Source organism: Cnephaeus nilssonii (genome assembly GCF_951640355.1).
Source record: "Cnephaeus nilssonii genome assembly, chromosome: X".
NCBI lineage: Eukaryota > Metazoa > Chordata > Mammalia > Chiroptera > Vespertilionidae > Cnephaeus > Cnephaeus nilssonii.
This window is the reverse complement of record NC_137071.1, coordinates 89,634,484-89,661,979: the sequence shown is the minus strand read 5'-3', so window position 1 is coordinate 89,661,979 and position 27,496 is coordinate 89,634,484. Positions and strand designations below refer to the sequence as shown.

At 47.5% G+C, this 27,496-nt stretch overlaps 1 protein-coding gene across 3 annotated transcripts; it reads left to right on the top strand.

Moving 5' to 3' along the window:
* The first annotated feature begins 7,224 nt into the window (after positions 1 to 7,224).
* PRRG3 (proline rich and Gla domain 3) lies at positions 7,225 to 17,615 on the top strand. Of its 3 annotated transcripts, none has more exons than XM_079765549.1 (4): positions 7,225 to 7,330; positions 10,391 to 10,428; positions 11,515 to 11,675; positions 12,034 to 17,615. In XM_079765549.1, the coding sequence occupies exons 2-4, from the start codon at positions 10,422 to 10,424 to the stop codon at positions 12,559 to 12,561; spliced, it is 696 nt and encodes a 231-aa protein (XP_079621675.1). In that variant the 5' UTR covers positions 7,225 to 7,330; positions 10,391 to 10,421; the 3' UTR covers positions 12,562 to 17,615. The 3 variants fall into 3 exon arrangements, with proteins under 3 accessions (XP_079621675.1, XP_079621674.1, XP_079621673.1); XM_079765548.1 differs by having other exon boundaries at positions 7,281 to 7,377; XM_079765547.1 differs by lacking the exon at positions 7,225 to 7,330 and adding an exon at positions 7,678 to 7,768.
* Positions 17,616 to 27,496: the final 9,881 nt, after the last annotated feature.

Genomic DNA, 27,496 nt, shown 5'->3' with positions numbered 1-27,496 from the left:
TGCTGGGGTTGGAGTGGGAAGACTCCAGGAGAGTTATTGAAGCTCCATATTGTCACCATGGGCTGGCCTGGGGTGAGAATCTCACAGCCTGAGAGGCTTCAGGCTGGGATTAGAATTAGGATGAGGTAAGAGTCACTGCCTTGGTTTCTACCATCGCACCTTTACCAACTGCCTTCTTAGGTATTCTCTCTCTTTGCTTGTTTATTGTCTCTTTTTCCAACTAGAATGGAAGCAGGGCATAAACTTGGTCTGATTGATTCACCCTTATGTCACCATAACCAAGCATAATACCTGGAACACAGGAGGTGCTCAATTAAATGCTCAGGGGCAAGACTCAGGGAAGGGATGGCAGATTAGGACATAGGGTGTGACTTTTGCTAGGATGTAGACTCCGTGGTGGGATGACTTCCAGGATGAGTGATGTTGAGGGAGGAGTGAGGGTCTGGAAAGATGTGAAGCTCAGGAATAAGGTGCCCTTCAGGTTCATGATGAGTCAGAAGAATGGAGTGAGGGGTTGGGGAGGAGATAAGACTTCAGGAGATCTGGTATATGTACATTCTTTGTGATTTCAATATCTACATAGATAATTCAACTTTCTGTTTTCTGTTTCAGTCCCTTGACCTACTCTCCACCAATGCTCTTCCGTGCTCCCAACTTCAGCCACTTTCTCTCATGGTCACATCCTAAGACGTTGCCATGATCTATCATCACCACCTCTCTAGGATCCCCATTATATGATGCTTTCTGAAAACCAGCTCATTCCTTTTAGTATTACATGAACTCCAAAAATCCTTTGACCACATTTGGGACCCTTTAAACAACAATCCTACTGTTTTTTCACTATCCTTTACCAAACCCCGACTCTATCCTTATTTCCATCCTTACCCAGCCTAAAATTCACAATCAATTATTGTTGCCCTAAATCCACAAGAAACTTCTGTGTTCCTCTGTCATATCTTTGGACTCATTTAGCAAAATTCAACCTGATAAAATCCAACTTTCCAACTACTCTGGATTGAATGTGGCTGGAGAAAACCATGCAGACATGCTGAGTAATTTCACTTTAAATTAATAGCCATTAAACCTCAAGTGGACCCTTAATGCAGACCAATAATCATGCTACATTTCCAGCCTCCTCATCTCCCAGAAGACTATTTCAAGCCTTCTCTCCTTAAACCACCAACAGCCCTCTCTCACCCCCACTGGCAGTTGGCATCCTGATGTCCTGTTTTGCTGACAAAATAGAAGTTATCAGAAGAGAACTGCTCCAAGCTCTACCATTACCTCTCATTCCTACCTGCATCTGTGCACCTCTCTCTTTTGCATCAACAGTTTTTCCCTCTTTACTGGCTCATTGGCACACAAACATGTTACCATGATTTAATTTTTTCCATGTTAAAAAATACTTTTTGTCTCCCTTTTAGCTCCCAAACCACCACTCTCCCCTTTCTCTGCTGTCCTTTACAGCAAAACTCCTAAAAAATGGTTTTCAGTCACTACTCACTACTTTCAATTTCTCTTTTACTACTCTTGATTGAAAGCACTCTGATCCACCTTTATGCCCCCATGTCTCCCTGGACATTGCTCTTGAAGGTTACCAATGACCTTCATATTAGTAAACACAATGGTCAATTCTTTATCCTCCTCTTCCTTGCTCAGTCACTAAGATTTGAAAAATTGATCACTTTCATGGTCTCATTTGCTGGCTCCTTCTCATCTACCCCATCTCTAAATGGTGGACTGCTTAGGCTTGATTCTTGGGTTTTCTTTTTCTGTATTCACTTCCTCGCTGATCCCATCCAGTCTCATGACTTTTTTTGTTGATGGATATTTTTTATTTTATTTTTTATTTATTGTCTAAAGTTTTACATATGTCTCCTTTTTTCCCTGATTGAAACCCGCCCTCAGCCATTCCCACCCCAGGCAAACCCCCACTGCCCCAGTGTCTGTGTCCATTGGTTATGTTAATATGCATGCATACAAGACCTTTGATTGCTCTCTAACCTTTCTCTATTGATTTTTAGAGAAAGTGGAAGGGAGGGGAGGGACACAGAAAGAGAAACATTGATGTGAGAGACACATGGATTGGTTGCCTCCAACGTGAGCCCCAACGGAGGGCGGGGATCAAACCTATAACCCAGGTACATACCCTTGACTGAGAATCGAACCTGCGACTCTTTGATTCATTGGTTGACACTTTAACCACTGAGCAAAACAGGCCAGGGTCAGACTCATGACTTTTAATACTGATTAGATCAGTGATGGCGAACCTATGACACGCGTGTCAGCACTGACACGCGTAGCCATTTCTGATGACACGCGGCCGCATGCCGAGGATGAAACATTTGCTGCTCCTGAGGATGAAACATTTGCGACTAGAGTCTTAGAGTTAGTTTTTTCCTCAAAGTGACACACTACCCGAGTTATGCTCAGTTTTTTGGCGAAGTTTGACACACCAAGCTCAAAAGGTTGCCCATCACTGGATTAGATACTACTTATTTTCCAATTATATCTCCATCTCTGATGTTGCTTCAAACTCCAGACTCCTCATCCAACCTACTTCATCATTCATTGCTGTCTTTCTGAGAGCTGTCCTTGACTCCTGTCTTTCTTTCATAGCCCATTATCAATCTGTCATCAAACACTAATGATTCTACCAGCAAAATCAACATAGAATCTGCCTACATCTCATTGCATCCACTGCATTAGCTCATGTATGCCACCACTGTCTCCCACCTGGATTATTTCAATAGTCCCTAAATAATCTCCCTGCTTCCACCCTCATCTCTTTTCAATATGTTCTCATAAAGCAGTCAGATTGATCATATATATGAAAATAGAAATTAGATCATATTACCATTTACTTCAGACCCATCAATGTCTCTCCACCTCATACTAACAGCTAAAGTCTTCACAATGACCTGTGAAACTGCATGATCTCTAGCCACCCCCATCATGGCTTCTCTGGTCACATTTTTCACCAACTCCCTCTCTCACTCTCTTCATGTCAGCATATCAGCTTCCTGCTGTGACTCAAGGAATTGCTAAGGCATGCCTCTGATTCCGGGGCTTTTGCACATGTGGATCCTGGAACATTTGGCCCCTCATCCCCTTTAGGTCTTGGCTCAAATGCTATCTTCTCAGTAGTGTCTTTCATGGCCACTATATTTAAACACTCCATGACCAAAGACCCTTCTCTGCTTAATTTTTCTTCATAGCACTAATCATCACTTAACATCCAGTATTTATGACATCTTTATTTGTCTAATCTCCACGATAATAAGAGCTTTTGTTTGTTTGTTTTGTTGATTTCTGCAATCCTGGGTCCTAGAAAAGTACTTAGCACACAATAGCTCTGATTAAATACTCTGCTCGAGGCTAGAAGTCTGAGATCTTATAGAAGTCTGAGATCGAGGTATCAGCAAGGTCAGTTTATTCAGAGGCCTTTCTTCTTGGCTTGTAGATGGCTGTCTTCTCCCTGTGTCCTCACATGGTTTTCTCTTTGAATGTCTGTGTCTTAATCTCCTCTTGTTATAAGGACATGAATTATATTGGACTAAGGCCCAGCCAAATGGTCCAATTTTATCTTAATTGCCACTCTAAAGAGTCTATCTCCAAATATGGTCACATTCTAGGGTAAGGGGGTTAGAACTTCAACACATGGATTGGGGGTGGGGGTGTGGGGTGGGCAGCACAATTCAGCCCATAACACTTGGTTAATCAGTTAGCAGAGGTGAATTGAGGCTCTTATGGTATATGAATCAGGGTTTAGGATCAGAGATCAGAGATGGAGTGAGGCTTAGCGAGGACATAAGGGGATGGAGAGCAACAGAGCTCATAAAAGGTTCAATTCTGGAATGAATGAGGGTTGGGTAGAGTAAGGCACCAGGAGTGAATGAGGCTGGAAGAGGGTACTTGCCTCAGCCAAAGGATGACACACAGGGATGGGATTAGGAGAGGCTGTGTAGAGGAAGATGAAGAAATTGGTGCATTGAGGGATGAGGAAAGGAGAGATTGGTCAAGGTTTGAAGAGAAAGGGATGGGGAGGGTCAGAAGAGTGGCAAGGTGGTTAAGACCCTGAGATAGGGTCAAGGAAGTTGGGAATATCACTGATGGGCAAGATCACTTACATACTTTGCAAGGTCCAGTGCAGGTCTCTTTTTCAAAAAGTATTGAGAACTGCAAGATGGCAAAAGCCAAGCCTTAAACCAAGCATAGGGAACATTTCTAAGTATTGGACCCTGTCCAACTTCATAGTTCCAACACCCATGAAGCTGGTCCTGCCAAATGGGATCTAGATCAGAAATGGATACAGGTTAAAAGTTTGAACAAGGTTGGGGTAGAAGGTCTGTCCTCTCACACCATACTAGGAATTTTTATTGAAATATGATCTGCCTTTTGTCCTCTTTTGAAATTCTTAGCAACCATATTGTACACTTCTTTTTTTTTTGTGGCTGGGTCCTCTCATGGTCCTTAGTGCACTACATATGTGATATTGATGTATGCCAAGGTGAGTTTGTTGAGATTGCCAATGCAGCGACTAAGAGAAGGGTTCATGATGAAAGTGATGGAGATAGGGGAGAATGAGTGAAGGCTCACATAAGACCAGAACATCTCTCCAGAATTTAGATAATAAGGATCTAAACTGTGCCAGTAGACGTGGGGAGGTTAAAGTAACCTTGATTTGGTTGGGAACAACAACAACAAAAAAAGTGCACCAAATCGCCCAGTTCCTGGCTAAGGCAGATAAGTCAGTGGCCAAGCCCTTCCCATCCTAGTGCAGAGAGGGCCTATTCATATCAAGGTCTAAAAGCAGGGGAGAGGTGGGGAGGAAGGGCCTCAGCCCTCCCCAGACAATCCCCAGAAGTGCCTGAAGCCATCTCAAGGGGAGTTAGAAAGACTTCTGAGAAAGCCAGGATCTGAAGGAAGCCAAGATTCAGGCTCCCCATAAAGGAAGCCGGGGGAGGGGTGGGGTGGGGGGAGGGTGGGGGAAGGGGAGCAGAATTGCTGGTGGTGCTGGGGATATCTTGGTGTTAAGGTGAAGGCTGAGCTTCACTCCAACTCCGCACATCAACCCATCCTCTCCCACCTCAGCTTTGCAAGTATCTAGTAACCTTGCTGCAGATGAGGCTTTGTGTTGGATGCTAGGGACACATGAAGGGACAAGGTGTCTGACCCCAAGCTAGAGGAGGCAAGTGTGCACCCCATGAACAACCAAATGCAGTACATCTGGATGTGGCCAAAGTTGACCTGTATTAGACTCATACTAAGCACCAGGCGCACTTGATATGATTATCCCATTTGCCCTCCTTACCACCTTTTGAGGCAGGTACCATTATCATCATTCTCATTTGACAGATGAGGAAACTGAGATGCAGACAGGTTAAATCACTTGCTGAGGATCACAGTGCTGATCAGTGGTATTGCCAAGTGGTACCACAGGCAGCATGCTGCAGAGATGCTGCTCTGAATCCTCCCCACCCTTGACATCCACAGATGCACCCCCATTTATAGTCTCTGCAGACTGAATGCTGAGAACGTAACAGTCAACACAGGTGGGTGTGGATAATCCCAGAAGACCTCAGAGTAGAGATGTCATCTGAGCTATGTGGGAAGAATGAATACAGTGCACAGAGGCTGGCAGTGGGAGGAAAGGCATTCGGGGCTGAGAGGGAACTATTGGACTGGTGATATTGGAGCCAAAAACTTATGTAGGGGGGCTGGGAGGACAGCAGAAGCCATAGACCCCTTCTTCATACACTGAAAGCTGTGCAAAGTCTCCTGTGAATATAGTGGTTAAGATCAGGATGGGGACATGGTGGTGGGCTAGGAGACCCAGAAAGTAAATTCCTAAAGATCCCCAAATAGTTTCCCCTATCAACCATGACCCAGGTTCCCTCCCCGTGAACTGAGGGTGCCTCTAAAACATATACAGTCTTTGGGCCCCAAAGAAGTCCTATTCTCATTCTCAGGTAATGTTGATTTTTTTTTTTTCCTGTGGTAGCTTACTCCACAGGCTAGGGTCTGTGGTCCTTTTGCTTTCAATGGGGGAAGGGTGCCAAGGGTCTGTCCTGGGCAAGGAGGGAGCTCCTGCAGCCATGGAAGAGCAAGCAAGGCAGGGGAGGACTCAGAACTGGAGGCAAAGATGGAGAGGAAAGCACCTTTGAAAATGAGGGGAGGGCAGGGAGAGGCGACGCTTACCCCCACCAAGGCTGCTTTCTGCTAGTCCTGGGAGCTGCACTGGAACAGACCCTGGGGCAATGGAGGTCCTCCCCTGCTCTTTTCCTAGTCACTCTGCAGCAGGACAGGTTGCTGTTTCTCTGCCTGGAAACTGCCCCAAAGCATGAAATTGGGAGGGTGCGCCAACTCGAGCTCTTGGCTGGGTTCCAGTGGTTCAGAGAACAAAAAGAGCCCTGAAACTCAGCAGGGCGCACCTGCCCCTCCTAGGAAGCTTTGGCAAAGGAGATCCTGAGCTCCCTTAGAACTGTCCTGCCCTCTTTTAGCAGTCCACCTCCTTGCCTGTTCTCCCTAGACTGTGTCATCCCTCAGCTACCAGCGTCTTGTCCGGAACCTCATCCCATAGTGCTGCCTCCTGAGTACCCCCACTCCTCCACCCACCCAGCACTCTCCTTGCAGGCCCAGGAGATTCCCTCCTCTCCCCCTCCTGCACCTGAAGAGTTTTCCAAGCCCATTTCCTCCTTTATTTCGCAGCACTCCCTGGACAGGATTCTCCCCATTTTCTAAATTTGACAGGAGAGAAGCCTGCTGTGCTGGGGCAGGGTAGGGAGAGTATAAGTGAAGAAGCCAAGGTCACCCAGTCATTGGTGGAACGCAGCCTAGACCCAGCCTTTCTTCTGCGGGCCCATTTGAGTCCTGGCAAGGTGGACCCAGGCTGCTGTCCCAGGCCCCTCTTTCCTTGGCTGGCATTCTGGGGCGGGCTGGCCAGAATGACAGGTGAGCCAGGGTAGGGAACAGTTGGGGGAGTTGGGCTTCTCCGGGACACCTGGTGCGCGGGCCTTGGGCGCGGCTGCCTGAGCCCGGCTGCCTGAGCCCGTTGCGGCGTCAGGGTTTCCCAGGGCCTGCGCCCGGGAGCGGGACGGGACCCGCACGTTTGACTGAGGGTCCCTGGTGCTCCAGGGGCCTGCGGGCCAGGCCCCGCCCCCCCGGCACGGGCGGGGTCAGGGGCGGCGCTGGCGGAGTGGGGCGCGGGCGCGCGGTGCTGGGTGCGCGCCGCCGCCCCTCCGGCCCAGCTCGCCCGCGGGTCCTCTCTACCCCCCTAGGACCGCTCTCATCGCCCCCAACCCTCTCCTCTCCTCTGCCCGGCGGCCCGGTGCGCGGTGCGGCGCGACGATCGCGGCCTGGCGATCGGGGGGCAAGGTGGTCTTGGCGCTCCAGGGTGGCGCGCCAGGCGTGGGGCACGAGGCCAGATCTGGCGCGGCGGGGTGTTGGGGGGTGGGCAGCGGCGGAGCCCCCAAAGGAAAGCAGGGCAGGGGGTACCGAGGTAATAGGCAGGCCTGTGCGCCCGGTTGCAAAGGGCTGAAGCTCCAGGGGCACTTCAGCCCCTGGCAGGCAGGGACCCGGGCGCCCCGGGCGGCGGGAGGGCAGCGGGGCGGGGAGGGAGGAAGGAGGAGAAGGCTGGGCTGGGCCGGGGGGCTTGGCCGACGGGGAGCAGGTGGGCGGGGACAGGGGCCCTGCTGAAAGAGGCGCAGCAGCGAGGTGGCGGGCTGCGTGCGCAAACAGGGCGTCCGCCTCCTGGGCCCGGAGAACGGTGAGGCCATTTGGGTTGGGTGCCTCAGCCCCGAGGGCACGGTTCAGTGTTCAAGACCACTGAACTGGGCGCGGGGCACTATTGGGGAGGGTCTGGAGGTCCGGCCGGGCCAAGGCGTTGGGGTCTTGAGCAGACCCGGGAGATGAGTGTTGCTGGGCCAGGAGTTAGTGGGCAGGACGCTGTTGCGGGCTATGGAGGGCGAGGACAGGTACTTTGAGGGCTGGCATGAGTGGAAGGGGACAAGGAGGGTCCAGAGTTTGAGTTAGAGCATAATTTGGGAGTCCCATGTCACTGGGTGGGTTGATGAGTCATAAGATTTGGAAACCACTGAAGCTTTCGTGGGGATCAGTTCTAATTGAGGGAAATATAAAGGGTTTGGATTTGGAGAAGTGGTTTGGAGGCCATGTCTTGGGATTCCAGGTCTGATGGCCGCCAGTCCCCATACAAGGAACTTTGGGAGCCAAGTCCCTGAGTGCTATGATTCGGAAGCTCCAGCCTGGAGTCTGGAGGTCTTTGTCGTGGCCTTCCTTCCTTTCTAGGCCTTCAGGATTCAGCTGTGTTCCTGTGGGGAGTGGGTTAAAAATTCCTCCGGCCTACAATCAGCCTTACAGTATTCACCAGGGGCAGGAGGAACATATACATGCGTGACTGCTGCAGCGTTCTCTGTCATGGAGCCCTCACGCTTCCTCACTGTTGCTATAGTAACAGCCTATCGATGGTGTATTTATAGGTGAAGAAGCAGGCGCTACATTTGGGGGAAGGAGGGAGTGGAGGCCTCATAGCAGCAGCAGCAGTGACGTTGGCTACAGAATTGTTAATAGAGTGTGGCTATACCCTGTGAGCTATTTGGGGGAGTTGCTGGCTTGTTTGAAGCTTGAAAATGAACTAATGACTTTTTTTCAGGTGTCAGGATAGCACACATTCGGTGCTATGAGATGTGTGGGTGTGCATGTATCAAAGTCAGGTGTTTGGGTGCAAGAAGTGGCTATTGTAAGCTGTTATGTAATTTTCCCACATAAATAATTTTAAAAAACCAATGCTGCAGTTCTCTTTGATAAGCAATTAAACACAGTTTTCTACCTTCATTTATTAGTAAAGCCTTTACTCATTCTCTTCAAACCGTGGCACAAAGGCTCCATTTTTCTTCAATCAAAAACCTTGCTGTTAGGCATGCCACACCCACACCCTGGCCACATGACCAGCATTGGCTGTAGGGGAACCTCTGAGATCTGCAATGGAAGCAGAATTGAGATCTAATAGTCCATTTTCACTCTCATAAACACTGAAGGTCAACTTTTCTCACAATAGTAAGCCCATCGTTGACAGATTCACATAATGATTGTTTTGGATGGGATTGGTGTGGGGTTCAAAAGAGAAAGTCCCCCTTGACTTGTTTCTATAGATGGATGAAAGATGTGCTGTTTTTTTCTTTGGTTTTAATTTTATTTATTATTTATATCCTACCTGTTTGCCAAAAGGATTGGAAGATATATTTTAAATATACTTAAGATTCTGTAAACATAAATTAAAAAGTGTATACCGTGTCACAGGGGGAGAAGCATATGTGCTGAACAGCTGGGCATCCAGGGCAGTTGTACGCGATGGTCAGTGTTAATGCTGAACTTCCTGGCAGCCTAGGAAAAAAAGGGTAGCACAATGGGTTACACCGTTCACATGTCCTGCATCCAAATAGTCATGAAACTAGAGCTTCTGCTTGGGGAGGGGAGCAGTGGGGTGATTGCTCCCAGATGTGGACAGTTGGGCCAGTGCTCTGGAATATGAGCATGAGTGGGAGTGTATGTTGGGGAGAGCAGTGTGCTGTGGCTGGGGTTTACATACTGGCTGGACAATTCCTGAGCAGGAGCACAGCTTTCAGAGGCAACACTTGTATTGAGTTAGCATCTCAGTTTTGATCTCATTAGTCAATGTCTTGGTACACTGCTGCAGTGTTCTTTAATGCAAAGAGGAGAGATGACTGGTTTCAGGAGATCTTTGCCATCATGTCTGGTGAGAATGAATGTAGCAGGTCACCTTCGTTTGGGCCATGACTTTTGGGCCATGTTTTGCTGCCATGTTAAGCTTTGCCAGTACCTGCTCCTCAAAATGTGCTGCCTGTTTTTAAGAAACGTGCTTGTCATTAGAGGTATCTGGGACTTGCCATTGTGAGCAAAATTAGTTTCCAAAATGTGTCATCTCTCTGTTACTGTTGATTTGCTTTACCTTGCCTAAGTCCTGGTATCTCTGAGGTTCTTTAAAACTCAAAAGTGCACAGATTCCTTGAGCAAAGTGAGAAAGGAGGAACCTCAGCCTGTAGGAGTTTTTCATTTTTAAAGAAAAAATTAAGGTCTAGGTCTTCTAGAATCTCAGAATATTCTTGGGGAAAGAACTAGAAAGATTTCTTTAGGCAGTGCAGGGCCTCGGGAAGCTCTGGAGGAGAGCTCAGGGCAGAATGGAAAGCAACAGAGCTGTGAGCAACTGTGCAGAGGGTGCTGTGCCTCATAACGTACTGCTTTAACTTTGGCCAAGCCACTGGGGCTATGGTTCACATTCTAGCGCCAAAAGGGTGCCGTGTAGGTTTTGGGATGTCATTTCAACTGTGACTCTACTTTTCTCCTTTTCCAGGCAAGTGAGACGCTGGTTCTGAGGGAGCACTATGGCACGTGAGTTTTTCTGAGCCTAGGCCAAGTGGGGAAGGGCCATGCCTAAGGGCTCATGGGAAAAGTGCATATCCACCTTTCAAGTCCTTCCCAGCTTTGCTCTCTCCTGATTGTCCCTGTGGCCCCTGTCTGATTAGCTTTTTCTGGAGTACATGCTCACTTGGAGCTGTGCATCTATCCAGGCCACTATGGCAGAAACTAATATGACAGGTCATGAGGCCTGGGGAAGGGTGCCTGCCTGCTGGCAAAGCCCTACCTATCTGGGCATGAGTGGGACTGTTTGACATGAGAACTATGAAGTCTCACCTCTAGGTTCATATCAGGAGTAGATGTCACCTCTTCTTTTATTCTCTAAAGTCCTAGGTCAGGCTTATGGAACTACATAGCTCGTATTATACCAGTCAGCTCAACTGGAATAAGTAGATATGGCTACCACTCAATGACATTTTTCCAGGAGGCAACTGTGCCATGTAGACAAAGATTTAGATTTTCCCTATAGACCCTGCTACCCTCTTCCCAGGCTCATGTACATTCAGTCCTCTGACCTACTCCTGTCTGGGTTTGTACAAGATTGACTTGGGCAAGGCTATTAATGCTGGGTGATCTGACAGCACAGGTGGTCGTTCAGGTGCAGGGAAGTCACCCTGATAGAGTCTTATGAGATTGTTTACTGTTGGTCACCAGCATCAGCCTCAAAGAAGATGCTGGTGACCTCATGATAAGGGCTCTGATTTTCTTGTTTTGAGGTGAGGCAGGAGATACTGGGTGTTTTTTCACTGACTACATTACTCAAAATCCTTCATGTCCATCCACACTCTACACAACATGCACTCTCCATTTTCCTCCATAGCACCAGAGACATACATCTTATTGGGTCCATGGTATTCTAGGCAAATACATCATGGCATCACAGAAAGTCAGCCATTCCATCCCGGTTACAAAGGGCCAGCCATGTCTGTGATGGTGGCTAGCCAGCTGGCTTTGTCTTGCTTCCATCCATCATTGTGCTTCTGTGCATGGGCTGAGTCTGGTTTGAAGGAGCCCCTGGGCACCTCCCCATTCCAGGCCTCAGTGCAGCTTTCTCCTCAGTGTTTCTGGAGGCCAAGAATGCCCATTCGGTCCTGAAACGGTTCCCTCGTGCCAATGAGTTCCTGGAAGAGCTGCGCCAGGGTACCATCGAGCGGGAGTGTATGGAGGAGATCTGCAGCTACGAGGAGGTCAAGGAGGTGTTTGAGGACAAAGAGAAAACGGCATGTACCGCCCTATGGCTGGGTTCTGGGAGGAGAGGTAGCCTCAGGAATAAGACGAGCAGGCCCAGGTGCCTCAGATGGAACAGAAGCAATGAAGGAAAGCCAGCCTAGTCCAAGGCAGGGCCATTGGGGCCATAGAACAGAAAACATGTCCTTAGAGTCCCATCGGCCTGACTCTGGGGGCATCCTCCATGGGAGTGTTGCTCTTCATCCTTGGTGCATTCTATAGCCTCTCTGATAGCTCTTAGAGGCCAGTCAGATGGGGTGGGGTGGGGAGCAATCTTGCGGAAGGTCTCTGAGGTCCATCTGGGGCATGAGCACTTGTGCATAAGTGTAAATGGCCCTTCTTCTTTTGCAGATGGAGTTCTGGAAGGGATATCCTAATGCAGTCTACTCAGTCCGAGACCCTGCACAGAGCTCAGATGCCATGTATGTGGTGGTGCCTCTTCTGGGGGTGGCGTTGCTGATTGTCATCGCCTTGTTCATCATCTGGAGGTGCCAGCTGCAGAAAGCCACCCGTCATCACCCTTCATATGCTCAGAACCGGTACCTAGCAAGTCGCGGCGGGCACAGCCTGCCCCGGGTCATGGTGTACCGGGGCACTGTGCATAGCCAGGGAGAGTCCTCTGGGCACCGGGAGGCAGGGAGCAATCCGCAGGTGGTGCTGGGGCCCAGTCGGGGGAGCAGAACCACAGTCCGCCTTGAGAGCACCCTCTACCTTCCTGAGCTCTCTCTCTCTAGACTGTCCAGTGCCACTCCTCCCCCATCCTATGAGGAGGTGACTGCACCCCAGGAGAGCAGCAGTGAGGAGGCAAGTGTCACTTACAGTGACCCACCCCCAAAGTATGAGGAGATAGTGGCTGCCAACCCCGGCTCAGACAAGTAATGGGACTTGTGTCCTGTCTGGTATGAAAACCTCTTTCAGGGGTCTCCTATTTTCTTTTTAACTTTTTAAAGACTGTGCCACCACAAAACAGCCTTAGCCTCCTTGTTGCCAAATAATTTCCTAACTGTGGGTTTGTAGGAAGTCAGTTGTCAGAGACAGGTGGAGGGGTGAAGGGAGCACACATGCCCCTGGAAAGAGCTACAGGCCAGAGAGCCCAGCTCTTCCAGAAGCCCCCTATGTCCCTCCATCCTGTCCTTCTGTCAGGGACTGGCTTCTCTTATGCCAAAGGAATCACCCCATAGAATTGACTGTGGCTAGAATGTCCATAGGCTTGGGCCCTGGGGCCACACAGCTGGCTGAAGACCTGTCTGTGTCTGGAAGCCTAGGCCACAGAAATGAGAAAGAGGAGCCAACCCTCAACTCCATTTCCCCTCAACAGTCCTGTGCTTACTGTCCTGGCTTACATTTTGAGGACAAGAACAGGACTGAACAAAAAACAAAAAGAGTTATCACAAATAAATAACGAACACAATAAAACAAAACACTATAACCTAGGCCATTCATAGGAGGCCAAGGGAAATCAATCTCACAGATCTGTGATGCTTCTCTCCCCCAATGCCCACCCCCCGATCCTCCTGACCAGGTTAAAATGAATGTCTCGAGTAACCTGGAAGGAGGACAGGGTGTGTGAAGGGTGAGGGGTAAGGACCTGGCTATCAGAACTGCCTCCTCCAGATTGAGCAAAAGGGCCTGCGTGAACTTTGCTATCCTGGAATGGTAGCTCTGGTTCTGGTGTGCTTGGCCTCTCCCAGGTCTTGGCTCTCCAGATATATGCACTGGCTGTGCTAAAACTGCTACCCACTGGCATGAGTCCAATCATAGCCCTGGGAAAACCTATCTGGCTGCCTCTGCCTGCAGAGTCCCTGGCCTCTGAATGGTTGGGGTACAGGCTGGGGTAGACAGCTGAAGTTTTCTCCTCATAAAGTTAATTGTCCCATAGCACATCTATACCATGATCTTGGCCTCCTCAGCACTGTGCTCTCTGGTTTTGAACTTTTGGGAGACTTCCCTTTTCATGAGTAGGTGAATTGAGTTGAAATTGAACTTTAGATGGCTTATTTTTTCTTAATGATGGTGCCCACCCGGGAAGAAGATCCTAACGTGTCCCATTTTAGAAATTTCTTTGCGAGGGAGATAGGGAAGCCCATGACCTGGGGTAGAAGGCCCATCCAGGATTTGCTCTGTCATTGCCAGGTGCTGGCCTGTTTTTATTAACCCCTTTCTGTGGCTCAAGAGCTGTCACTTTTCCATTTCAGTGAGGTTTTGGACAGCAATGGGGCAGAGGTGACCTATCTTTAACTGTCAATGACCACACAAAAGACTGTCAACACACTGTCCCCCAACCCTTCATCTCTATCCTCTTGGCCTTGGCGCCAAACCATTTTTCCTCTGTGGTGCTTTTTTAAATGTAGCAAATTTTTGTGGAGCCCAAAAGAGTGCATAGCCAGGGTCTCTTGGCAACCACAGCAATTTAAAATCCACTGAGAAGACAAGCTCCTTTCTGTTTAAACAGCTCTCCAAGGCAGGCATTGGGCCTTTTTGTTTGGATGCAGCCCTGCCTTGTGGCCACAGATAACATCTGGAGGCCCCTTCAGTCCTGGATACTTGCCCTGAGACTTGCTTCAAGTCAGGAGGCTTGTGATCTTATCCCAGTGAGGCCACCAATTTGGACAACTTGACCTTGTGGTTGGGGTTTTTCATCCTTCCCCCTACCTCACAGGACTATGTGGAGGTTAACTGGGCTAATGTCTGTGTAGTATGGTTTGCCCTTAGGAAGATTCTTCTAGAAATGTGTAGGTTATAGGGGACCAGTCTTAGTGGAGGCCTTCATATGACTCTGATATTGAGTCTCAATCTGGGGAATCAGTCTCCTGCCAGTCGACCCTTTCTGTTCCTTCTCCCCACCCCACCCCCCACTCCTGAGAGCTCCCTGGTGCCAGAGGTGCTGACCAGGTGGTATTCAAACTTTCCTGCCTTCCTTGTTTCCTTCCTCTGGATCTCTAGCAGTACACTCCTAACCTTCTTCACAAAGGCATTTTTGGCCCAGAAAGCCCATGCTTTTTCCATGATGGAAGCTGGGGTCAATCCAATTTGGCCATGTTAGAGAACCTGAGGCAGCCTGAAACTCTGGGGCCAGCCCCTGCCATCCCAGCATTTTCTCGGGCTGGTACCTGTGTGTGACCTGGGAGAAGACACTTACCCCCATGTGTCTCCTCTCCACTGAGCAGAGGGCCAGGCATAGGGCCCATCGACCAGAGCCAAGGAATGCCTGCTGCCTTTGGCATCTATTGAGCCCTTCCCTAATGAGCTGCCAGATATTTGCAGCTGGGTGGATACAGAATAGATCTGGAAGCAGGAACTTGGCCCAATGAAGGGTGGCACATGCCCTTCAGGCGCTGAGCACAGATTTGCAGGGAAAGCTCACTCAGAGGCATTTCCTTAAGGCCCTGTGCTCTCTGGTTCAGGTGCTTCATAGCATTCTTCTGAGTGGGGTTGCCACCATGGTCTCTGGGACGTTTTTTGCAGTATATTGTAGAAAAAGACTGTACAGTCCACAATGGTCATCATTCCTCGCGGTGCACATTTGGCTTTTATGAATGCTCTGTACATATCTTTCAAACTCTGTCTTTGTATGGACATAGATTTGATACAATGCTAACGCTGCAGTAGCCACATCTTTGTTGTTTTTGGACTTGTGAGTGTGTGTGTGTGTGTGTGTGTGTGTGTGTGTGTGTGTGTGTGCTTTTGTGCACGTTGCCTTTTCTCACATGCTTATCTGAAACAATAGCCGGTGTGTGGCTATATTTGTACCAGGAAGGAGGGTTCCCGTCTGAAGGGAGGAATGTCCCCTGTCGGGGACTGGGTAGCCTGATGACAGGGCCCTGAATGAGGAAAGCTGAGATTTGCTGTCGGAGCCCCCCAAAGTTGTCACCTTTTTCCCCCCACTCACAAAAAACTTTGGAAGAAGATGAAGCAGCTCCATCCTGGGGGCCTCTGTCTGCTGGGATCCCAACTCATCTGCCTTTTTTATTTGGTGCCCCTGGCCTTGGCTCCTGTTTTGTGGGCATGAGCAGATGATGGAAATCTGAATGCTCCTGAGACTTTTAACTTTTAATTTTTTGGTGGAAAGATGTGTGACTTTTGACTTTGGGAAGGGCGTGGCTAGTTATTCAGATATTTTTCATTAACAAAGAAAAGGCTTTAAAAATTCCTTGAAATATGACTGTTGTTTTCAACCAAAAACTTTCTAAGAATTTTTAAAACAAGAGTCACAATCTTGTCCCTTCCCTGCTGCTCCCCATCGCCCAGGATTTTCAAACCAAAAGCACAAGAGAAAGAGTGGAGCTCACAGGTGCCCAGCTGACATGCACAGCATTATCGTTGTACCCTGGCTGATGGAAATGCAACATAGAGCAACTGGAAGCCAGGGACCTCCTCTTCTACTTGCCAATCCCACTGCCATTTGTGTGAATTCCTTAGGGTGCTTTGGAAGACAGGAATCTGCCTGATTTGTTGGATGTTATCTTTTTTTGTAGCCTGAATATGAGGAATTCAGGACAGGAAAGTGTCTGTTAGGAGTTGGAGCCAGATGGTTCCTCTCTGGCTGGCTGGGATTTGATCTTTTGACAACCAAATGGCATCCCATGAGAAGAAGAAAAAAAACAACACTGCCTCTAGATTGTTCTTTTATCTGAGAGAGATTATCAAGAGAAACTCTTACTCACCTGTGCTCTGTCTTTCTAGGAGTATGTACTTGTGCTATGTCTCATGTGTGTGCCCTCATGGTCAAAGCCAAGATGGAGAGCTGGGCAGCAGAGCTGCTGGTATAGGGTGCTTTTCAGCTTGACAAGTAATGAAGTTCCATTTCAGGATTGCGCTGATTCAGAAACAAGCACATCTTCCCCACTGAACTCTCCTCATACTATTTAGTATAATTAGCTAATTTAAAAGTACTGTAATAAGACTGCCTGCAACTATGGTAAAAAGCCCATTAACTTGAAGCCCACTAATTCAGAACTTAGAGAAAATCACCACTGAAGATAATTAATGGTATCTGCAATTCTTGCTCTGTAGAAATGTTTGAAGTACTCTTCCCCTTAGTCAATTTCCAGGGTCATATGTGTAAGAGGGATCTAGTATATAATGAGTACCTTTTTCAAATAAAAGGCTCAGAATATTAACGATCCCTGCACCGTGCCTTCAGCTTTGGGGGTTCAGCAATTCTCATATGTAAGGCTCTTTCTGTACTGGATGATCTCTTGTTCTCTCTCCATCGTGGGGATGTTGGGTATTGCAGCTTTTCATTCTATTCCTTTATTCACCTTGGAATCATATAGTTTGTGAACTACACTGCAATTTAAAGTAATATAACCGTGTATCTTGCTAAATATTCTGTAAAGCAGATGCTTTGCTATCAGACTGGCCGTTGCTATCATTTGCCGCCCCCAAATATTCAAAGGGAGCATTTCCTTTCACAGGCTGTGGGCGGTGAGTCTCTCTCTAGCAAGAATTTCTCTGACAAAGATATCCAAACAGCACACCCCCTCGGGCTCAATGCCTCAACAGTTGTTCCACTGTACTGAGATATCTGCCCTTGAACAGTGCCTGCTCTGCTCCCGCCCCCAGGCTTAGCATTAACACAGATATTCAAGATTGGGATAAATCCCACAGCTGCTTTTGCCTTCAAATCCATCTCCCCTTGTGGGTGCCACTTTCCCAGGCCTGAGCACACCTGCTATTTCACTCTGTGATTGTGAATTTGTGATAGTGGAAACTCATATGTGCAACTGAGCTTATAGACATGATTACTGTGAAATGGATTAATTTTGGTACCACTTTAAACTGTGCTCTTATTCATGTGTTGACCCAGGTCAGCTGGGAATTCTGTGCATTCAGTAATAGGTCAGGATTTCATGGAGCCTGGGGGCAACAAACAAACTTGCTTCGGATCGCTTTCTCTGTCTCTGTCTCTCTCATTGTAATTATTGAGTTTAGCTGTTAAATTTTGTCTCTTTCTGTACAAGATAATGAGTAATAATAAAGAGCAAATGTAATTCACTTGTGTTCTGTCCTCATCTATTTTGGATCCCCAGACTTCCATGGGGGATGGATGGTTGTGGGCCAAACTGGTTTTTCCAAAAGTCAGACTGTAGATAAGGAAACAGCCCAAACCAGTTTGGAAGCAGGAAGCAAAGATGTCCTGGGTCCTAATGTTTGTTCCCATGTGTGTAAGATGATCTCCTGCCCCACACCCCTGGGATGAAGTTTGTAAGATCTGTCACAAATCACATCAGCAACTTCCCTGACACCTGATCCCTGGTTACTAACAGAGGTGTCCCTGGCTAGGATGCCCTGCTTCTTTTTAGAGCTGGGGGAGGAGCTGGAAGGAAGGTTATTCCTATGTCCTTTGTAGGTGGGACATGATACTCAGACTTCGTCCTGGCCCAGCTTCCTGAATTTTGAAGATGGCAAGAGTCAGGGACTATTCAGAGGATAATGATGCCCTTACCTCCCCCTTGGCAGAAGTGCGGTCTTAGCCCTAAACACACTCAGGTGTTGGTGCAGTGAGATATGGCCATAGGCCATCATTGGCACAAGTTGTGACAATCCCCAGTAATGAAAGTAATTCACTTTTTAATAGGAAAAGCCATGGTAGTGATGAGACAATAGCAATAAAATTCAGGGCCTCTTTTAAGGATTTAATGTAGATGCTAAATGCCAGGAAAGAGAGCCAGAGACCTTAAGTTCCGTTCTTATCTCAGTCTGGACCCCAGGCTTCCAAAGTCCCTCTTGGGGTACTATCCAAGGAACTGAGCCTCCCTTTTTGATCTTCCAGCTGTATCAGAAGACCATAGATTATAGGGACAAGGCAGTTGGATTGCTTGTAGAGGCTTAGGGCAAGTCAGGGGCATGAGGGATCTAAAGGGGTGATGGTGAGGAGAGACAGTCCTACTCCAGTTTCTCCCAGTCCCTGCTGGAATAGACACAGGGAATCGGGTCAGGGGCAAAGACTGTGTTTCGAGAGTGTGGCTTAGAAAGGTGAGACCCCGCTTCTCACCCTTTTCTCTACTGCCACACCCTTGTAGCAGCTGGCCTGAGACTGCATGGAGTGAAAGGACAGGACAGTGGGGAAGATCCATTGTGTTTGGAATGGGACTGCCAAACAAAGCCTTCCTGAGGAAGCCATGCCCAACTTAAAGATTGAAAGCTGAGCAGAAATCAGTTAGCAAAGAGCATGGAAGACAATTAAACCAGGCAGAGGAGCAGCCTATGAAGAGACCTGGAGTCCAGGAAGGCCACCATGTTTTTAAGGAAACAGAAGAAGCCAGAGTAGCATAAAGAGAAAGACTTGTGCAAGATGAGGTTGGAAAAGTAGAGGGAAGCCCATGCAGAGCTCCCTAGGCCACACTCAGAGCTGTAGTCTTTATTCTAGTGATAAGGGCAGGCCACTGAGGAGTGCTTTAAGGAGCAAGGTGGCATGACCAGGCCTTTTATATTTAAAACAATCTCTCTACCTACTATGTTAACAATAGACTAAAAGGACCATGACAGGACCAGAGAGATAAGGTAGGAGGCTATTGCAGTCATCTAAGCAAGAGATAGTGATAGGATTGGCTAGGTTGGTGGCAGAAAAGATAGATAGAAGTAGACTATTGAGAAAAATCTTTGCTCAAACACTAAATTATATATTTTGGAGGTTGTATTAGGGTTCCTCAGAGACACAGAATCAATAGGATATAGATAGATAGATAGATAGATAGATAGATAGATAGATAGATAGAGATCTATTTGCAACTGACCCTTGAAAAACACGGGTTTGTATTGTGTGGGTCCACTTATACACAGAATTTTTTCAATAAATAAGCAGTCTGTCCTCCATATACCTAGGTTCTGCATATTTAACCAACCTCAGATCAAAAAAAAAGCTGGGAACCTGTGGATATGGAAGGTTGACTATATGCATTGCTCTATGTCATTTAAAAATATTTTTATTGATTTCAGAGAGGAAGGGAGAGGGAGAGAGATAGAAACATCAATGATGAGAATCATTGATCAGCTGCCTCTTATACACCCCACACTGGTGGCTGAGCCCATATCCCAGGCATGTGCCCTGACCAGGAATCAAACTGAGACCTCTTGGTTCATAGGTCGATGCTCAACCACTGAGCCATGCTGGCTGGGTGTTCTATGCCACTTTGTATAAGGGACTTATTCATCTGTGGATTTTGGTATCTGTGCAGGGGGTGGGGGTGGTAGAAAGCTATGGGAGTGTGGAATCCTGGAAACCAATGAAGGAAAGTGTTTCTAGAAGGAGAGGACAAATATGTGAAATGCTTCCCAGAAGCTGAGTAACATGAAGAGTGAAGCAGATTCATTGGATCAAGCTGCCAGGATGTCATTGGTGACCATGGCCTAGGGGATTTTAGCTGAGAGATCGATGAGGAAGCCAAACTCGAATGAGGAGAGGAATGTTTGGGAGGTAAAAGAATGGAGACAGTGTGCATAGTGGGGGCAACTATCAGGGTGTTGAGAGAGGACTATAGCATGAGTGAAGACAGTATATATATATATATATATATATATATATATATATATATATATATATTTTTTTTTTTTTTTAGAGGCCCAGTGCACCAATTCATGCATGGGTGGGGTATCTTGACCTGCCAGCAATCACCATCTCACCCAGTCCTGATTGGGCTGATTGGAGCAGCTGGCCAGGGGGAAGGACCACGGGAGGTTGGCCAGCCATGGGAGGTTGGCTGTGAGAGCGCACTGACCACCAGGGGGCAACTCCTGCATTGAGTGTCTGCCCCCTGGTGGTCAGTGCACGTCATAGCTACCGGCCGGTCATCCGATCATCTGGTCATAACAGTTGCTTAGGCTTTTTTAAATATATATATATAGATATTCAGGTCATTTTAATTCAGCAACTATTCAATGAGCTCCTACATGTGTCAGGCAGCGCACTAAGTGCAGGGGAGAAAGACAGGTGAGAGAAGCCTACAAAGTGCTGGGAAAGATGTGTCAGTGTTTCCATGCTGGAGATAATCATCATGGAGAGGCGAGGAGCTGAAGGGCCAGAAGAATGCAGAGAAATCACTGATAGAGCTGGGGCTGGAGCGTGAACATAGGGGACACCAGCCTTGCTATTGGTATGGACAGCTCGTCTTTGGTAAAGGGCAAGTAAGAAGGCCTTGTTGACTGTGGGAAAATTCTAGTAGCTCAGGCTTTAAGCACTAGCTCTGCTAGGAGGTGAGTGCTTCACAGTCCATGAACCCTAACCTGCCTTTCCTAGGTGGGATCACTGATGTACATTGCCTCGGGTCACCCAGCTAACTGAGGAGCTATGGGTCAAATCCTATGGCAGGGAGAGGGGGCACTAGGACTGTAGAGCTGGGTTCTAATTCACCCAAACCTCCCTGTTGTGCCTGCTGGCTCTGTCTTGTGAGGGTGAAGGCATGTCAGAGTGACATGGATCTAGAGGATGTTTGCTGAAACTCTCTTGAGCCAGTTCCTCCCTGGGACTGCCCCCTGTTTTAGCAAGGACCCTGGATTGCCAGTCTGAAGACACTGGTTTACATCTTGGCCTTGCCACTGAATTTCTAAGTGAACCAAGTCATGTCCCAGTCACCTCTGAGCCTCAGCGTGTCCATCTGTCAAACAAGGGATACTGGGAAGAGTGTCTGCTTCAAAGGCTTTTCACCAGTTTCTTGTCTGAAAAAACAAGCAGCTTCTCAGGCTTATTTCTCCTCTCCTCCATGTCTTTTTGCAGCTCAGAGGGGAGGCTGCTGCTTGTGCTTTTGAGCTGGTCAGCGTCTGAAACTTTGTACCACTTTTTCCACCTTCTCATTATTGTTGGCCATTTTCCTTTGGCCTCTGATCCTCCTGAATTTTATATACACATCAGTTTTCAGTCTCTGGATATGGAAACAATAGAAAGCAGACGCAGTTCGACCTCAGGAGTCACCCCACAGGCAAAGTTAAGGGCTCTTCAAAGTCATCTGGTTCAACCCCCTCCCTGAAGATCAGGAAAGAGGTCTTTCCCCACCTGCTTCCCTGTACATGGGACAAAATTGACCAAATAGACAGGTGACTAAACCCCACTGGGTTTCCAACTTTGCTGATAGCTTTTGGGGAAAGGATTCTTGGGCTAGCAGAGAAGAAGAAGGAGCAGCAGGAACATCAGCTGGCAATACTATAAGGCAGGAGGCAAGCTGACCCCTGCTCTTAGCTCCACATGCAGGGCCATCCTGAATTGTCCGTTGGGCTATCAGCCAGCAACCATTATCCTTAACTCATTGCAGCTCCACCTGAGTTGTTCTGGCAGGCCATCCCTGAAGAGGGAACCTTTTAGGGGCTGATCTGAAGAGGAACATAGCATCCCAGCGGCCATGGGCCCGCTTGTAGATTTGTCAGCCAGGGCTGTGGCTCAGTGTCTTTAACCCATCTCTGCTGGAGTTGTTCCCCACAGACTAGAACAGAGTTCAGGGGGCATGACCAACATTTCCACCCAACTTGGAGAAGATTTTTCTACTAAATCTGAGCTTCCATGAGAGGTTGCAAGTTATCCTGGAGATGTGCAGTCAGAGGCTGCAGGTGTTAGGGAAAATGGTTAGCTGCCCCCCGCCCCCTCTTAAGCTGACAGAACTCTAGGGAACCATCATATGCCTAAGGAGGCAGAGTGTGGCAGGATTAAGGGCAGGACCACCACAAAAACAACCCCTGCTACTGTCCCCACAGACCTTTGGACTTTCTGCACATCCTCATGTTTCTATCTGCCCTCAGAGCATGAGCTCCATGAGGACAGGGATCTTACCTCCAGTGTCTAACTGTAGTCAGTATTTTATTTTATTTTATTATTATTTTTAAAAATCATCACCTAAGGATATTTTTCCATTGATTTTATAGAGTGGAAGAGAGGGAAAGACAGAGAGAAAGATTGATGTGAGAGAAACACATTGATTGGTTGCCTCCTGCACGAGCCCTGACCAGGGCCCGGGGCCAGGGAGGTGACTACAACTGAGGTACATGCTCCTGACCAGAATTGAACCGGGGACCCTTCGATCTGTAGGCTGACGCTCTGCCCACTGAGCCAAACTCGCTAGAGCACACTAGTCAGTCTTGATTCAAAACAGCCATACTGGATGAGAGGAGCCCACACTTAGAAATCTAGTAACCTCCCTGTAACCTCCTGCTGGCTGCCTTGTCCCTATGAGGGCTGGGTCCCAAGGGCTACCCTAGGTGTCCTGCCACTTACTCCTCTCTTCTTATGAGGTGACCTTCCTTCCCTGGGCCAGCTCAGTCCCTGCAGTTTGTTCCTCTGTCCTTCCTCTCTCTTTAAGAAAAGGAAAGACAGCTGCAAGGCTTTGCTAGTCCCCCTTCCCTTTTCCCTTCCCCTTCCCCTTCCCCTCTGGATGGGGGAGGGTCTGGGGCTCTAGGGATGACCTCAGTACCAGCTGCTTCCAGGAGCAGGAAGAAAAAGTGTTTACAGGTTCATAAGTTTTATTATCAGGTGGAGAGGAAGCTCCCAGATGCCTATGAAATCTGTGTTTGCAGCCAAAATCCGGCTTGTTTGCTTGCTTGGGTTTGGAATTGTAGCTGCCTGAGATGGGGCTCCAAGCAGAAGAGGCAGCAGACAATTGTGCCCTTTGGCATTTGAAATTATATTTTATCTTCCTTTCTCCTTTTCTTTTTCTTTCTTTTCTTAATTATCAATAACCTGCAGTAAAAGTGTGATAAAATCAAATCAAAGGGTTTTAGAGAGCTACAGTCTAATAATTTCCTGTTATTTGTTTATTTATTTATTTACATTCAATATTATTTTGTATTAATTTCAGGTGTACAGCATACTGGTCAGACAATCTTATATTTTACAAAGTGTTTCCCTGATATTTTCACTACTCACCTGGCACTATACATAGTTACTACAATACTATTGACTATATTCCCTATTCTGTACTTTACATCCCTGTGACTTTTCTGTAACTACCAATCTGTACTGCTGAACCCCTTCATTTTTTCACCCAGTCCTCCAACACCTATCCCCTCTGTTAACCATCATTCTGTTCTCTGTATCTATTATTAGTCTGTTTCTATTTTGTGTGTGTGTGTGTGTGTGTGTGTGTGTTTGTTTTATTTTTGCTGTTCATTAATGTTGTTCTTTAGGTTCCACATGTAAGTGAAATCATATGGTATCTGTCTTTCTCTGACTGACTTATTTCACTTAACATAATACCCTCTAGGTCCATCCATGCTGTCACAAATGGTAAGATTTCACACCTCCCTGAAACCAAGCAACACAATTTGAAACAGGATTTTAGCCGATCTTTCATGTGAAGATGGGGGTCTGAGGCTCAGGGCAGAGGAAGCAACTTGCCTAAGATGACCAGTGTCAGATCTAGAAGTCACTCCCAGGTGTACTGACCCTGGGCCTGGGTCTCTGCCAACCACCATTACTACTTGCAAGAGAGGTGGGAGCAGGTAGCATACAGGCCATCAGACCTCAAGCTGCTTGAGAATCTAAGTAGAGTACATGATTGGTTAAACAACTGGGAGAGGCCAGTGGTGGGAAGGCATTGGTGGAGGTATGAGGTGGGGCAGGCAGAGAGACAGACACAAGACAAGGGCCAATAGGCAGATAGGAAGGCAACACCTGCCTGTGTTGCACACTTGTTCTGTCAGGGGCTGGACATCCTCTAGATTTCAGCACAAACTTGGATGCAATTAACTGTGTTTGTTTTGTCCCCAGTGGATGCTCTGTGCTCACAATCACCTTTAGGGAAAATTATGATATGTTTTCTTTGGGGATGTTTAGCTTGAAGGGAGGTAAAGCTTTTGCCCCCATCCCTGTTAATAAAGCTGCTCTTATTTTAATAAAGATCCAAGCCCTCCAGCAGATAGTTCACAGAAAAGGAACAAAGAAGATCAATAAACATGAAAAGTTACTCAGGTTTAGTCATAATTAAAGCAATATAAATTAAAGTAACAATGCAATAGCTATTATTTTTCATCCATCATAATGATGCCTTTTAGAAAATTTTATAATACAGTATCTTGATAAAGCTGTGAAGAACCCAGCACTTTCTTCCCCTTGGTGAGTTCCCACTTGGTGCAGCCTCTTTGGAGGGGACATTGATAATATCAGTCAATATTGGTCAAAATTATCAACACATATTCTAGGACCCCACAATACCTCTTCTAGCACCTGCTCTACAAAAACATGCACCCAATGTGTGCAGAGGCATGGCCAATAATGCTCACTGCAACATTCGTTTATAAAAGTGAAAAGCTCTAGGCATCCCAATGCCCATGAGCAGGCCAATAAACAGGGGTGCAGCAAAATGCTTGCTGTGTTTAAAAGATGTGAGGTACATTTGTTCTGACATGGAAGATCCCCCAAGGAACACAGTTCACTCAAAAAAATTGCAGAACAACACATATCTCAAATGTATGATCTCATTTATATAAAACACTGCGCGCACACACACACACACACACACACACACACACACACACACACACATCTAAGCCAGATGTTCTCTAGATCCCACCCTCCTTTTCCAGAAGCATATGTCTAATCTCTGAGGTGAGAAGAGCTTTGGGTCCCCTGGCCCCATCCTCTGGGAGCCTTCCACTGGGGTCTAGGTCTCTGCAGCCCATCACTGACACTTGGCCATGGGCCATTCTCCTGGTCCCATAAGGCTTGGAAAATCTCTCTGAACTCTAGATACTCTAGTCCTTCAGGCCCCCGAGGCTGACATACTAGACAGTGGGGGCTTTTCAGAGTGTTTGGAATGAGAGTTTGTGACTGTTTCAGAAGAAAATTATGATGAAGGGAAAAGTTTTGCAAGCTAGAGAGACATGTTAAGGGACAAATTCAAGCCCCTTCCTCTGTCTGCCCTTAACGAAGCCACATATCCTTTTGCTCTCTGGGCAGCTTGCCTGTGGCAGTTTGCATCTTAGGTCCATGCTCTCCTCCAACTCAAATCTCCTCTCCCCAAAGAAGGTGTGAGAAAGAAACAGTATGCAAATTTTGTCTCCTACTGCCCCGCCCTCCTTGGTGCCCAAGGTAAAGTGCCAGGGTTTCTGGGTGTAACTGGAAGATTGGAAGGGAAGTCTCCCTACCCGTTTTGCTTGGCTTTAGTTGGTGGGTTCCTCTGCCACTAGGGGGCAGTGCCTCTGTAGGCCTAGTGCCCCAGTGCCCAGGAAGTCCCAACTGGTCAAGACCAGTTGGAAATCAGAGGGTAATCTGATTTGAGGTTAATAATGCAAAGTCCTGCCTGTGCCTGTCCACACTATTTTGACTCTGCTGACTTGAGTGTTCTCCCAAACCAGCCAGGAGAAAATTGTTTATCATTTAATGGGGAGACTGAGGCCCCAAGAAAGGAAAAACTTGCTCAAGCTCAAATACCAAGATCATGGTGAGGATGAGCAGAGCATAGGGTGGCCAGATAAAATATGGATACCCAGTTAAATGCGAATGTCAGATAAACCATGAATATGTTTAGTGTAAGTATGTCCCACATGTTACATGGAGCATTCTACACTAAAAAAAGATATTTGCTTATTTAAAATTCAAATTCAGTTGACATCCTGTATTTTTATTTCCTCAATCTAGCAAGCCTGCTCCGACAGAAATCCATGGCTCCTGCTTCCCAAGCTCCTGAGTCCCACAGAGTACACTTCTCTGCCCCTAAGGTGCCCTCCAGAAAGCTCAGATTTCATGGCAGTTGCTCTGCTGGAGCTGGGAAGGGCTTCTTCAGGGGCCCTCAGGAATGCAGGCAGGGCCTATGTCAGCTCTGCTCCAGGACTTGCTTGGAGAGGGTGGCGTGATCTTGGCTGCCTGTCCCCTTCCCTGGCCCCACCTGTCTAGCTCTGGAACCAATCTCTCTGGATCAGAGCTGACAAGGGTGTGGGGACAGGAAGAGATTAACCAAAGAACTTATAAACAGAAATGCATAGCCCATGGACACAGACAGCAGTGTGATGAAGGCCTGGAGTTGGGTGGGGACTGGGTAGATTGGGGAAAGGAGGAAAAATGGGGGTCATCTGTAACACTATCAACAATAAAAACAAACAAACAAACAAACAAACAAACAAACAAACAAACAGCTTCTCCTTCCCCTGGAGGCCCTGGGGTGTTCCCAAGAGCTAACCTATAGGACCTTTGTTGGTCGTATCAACCAGGGGTCTTCAGAGAAAAGGAACCAATAAGATGAATGAATGTATATGTACACGTGTATGTGTATGTATATAGAAATTTACTTAAATTGGCTCATGCCATTGTGGAGCTGACAAGCCCAAACTTTGCAGGGCAGGCCAATAGGCTTAAGTGGGAGTTGATGCTGCAGTCTTGAGACAGAATTTATTCTCCAGGTAACCTCAGTGTTTGCTCTTAAGGCCTTTCAATTGATTGGATGAGGCCTACCAATATTATTGAGTGTCAGTTGTCTTCTTTACTTAAAGCCCAATAATTGTGTAAATATTAACCACAGCTACAGAATACATGCACAGCAATACCTAAACTAGTGTTTGATGGAATAACTGGGGAATAAGCTAGCCAAGTGGGCACAACTTCACAGTGGTCTAATCAGCAAGGAAACTGAGGGAGAATTTAGACTTAGATCAGAGGGTGAAGAGCTTCAGAACCCTGGAGGCTATAGTGTTGAGTGGCAAGTCCTCTCTCCTGCTCTTCCCTCCTTTGGTTCTCACTGTTCCTGCACATGCTGACTTCAGGACATCCATAGGCCATCTCCCCCACACCTGGGAACTCTGGAATGGGGGAGGCAGGATGTACTCTGCAGAGGATGCCTGTAACCAGAGTTGGGCTTACAGAAGCCACGACAGGCCTGAGATCTAACCTTGTTCTGGC

Excerpts from the sequence above, each read along its gene's own strand:
- PRRG3 (XM_079765549.1), top strand. Across the intron at positions 11,676-12,033 it reads TTGAGGACAAAGAGAAAACG|ATGGAGTTCTGGAAGGGATA; the intron begins GCATGTACCGCC and ends CTTCTTTTGCAG.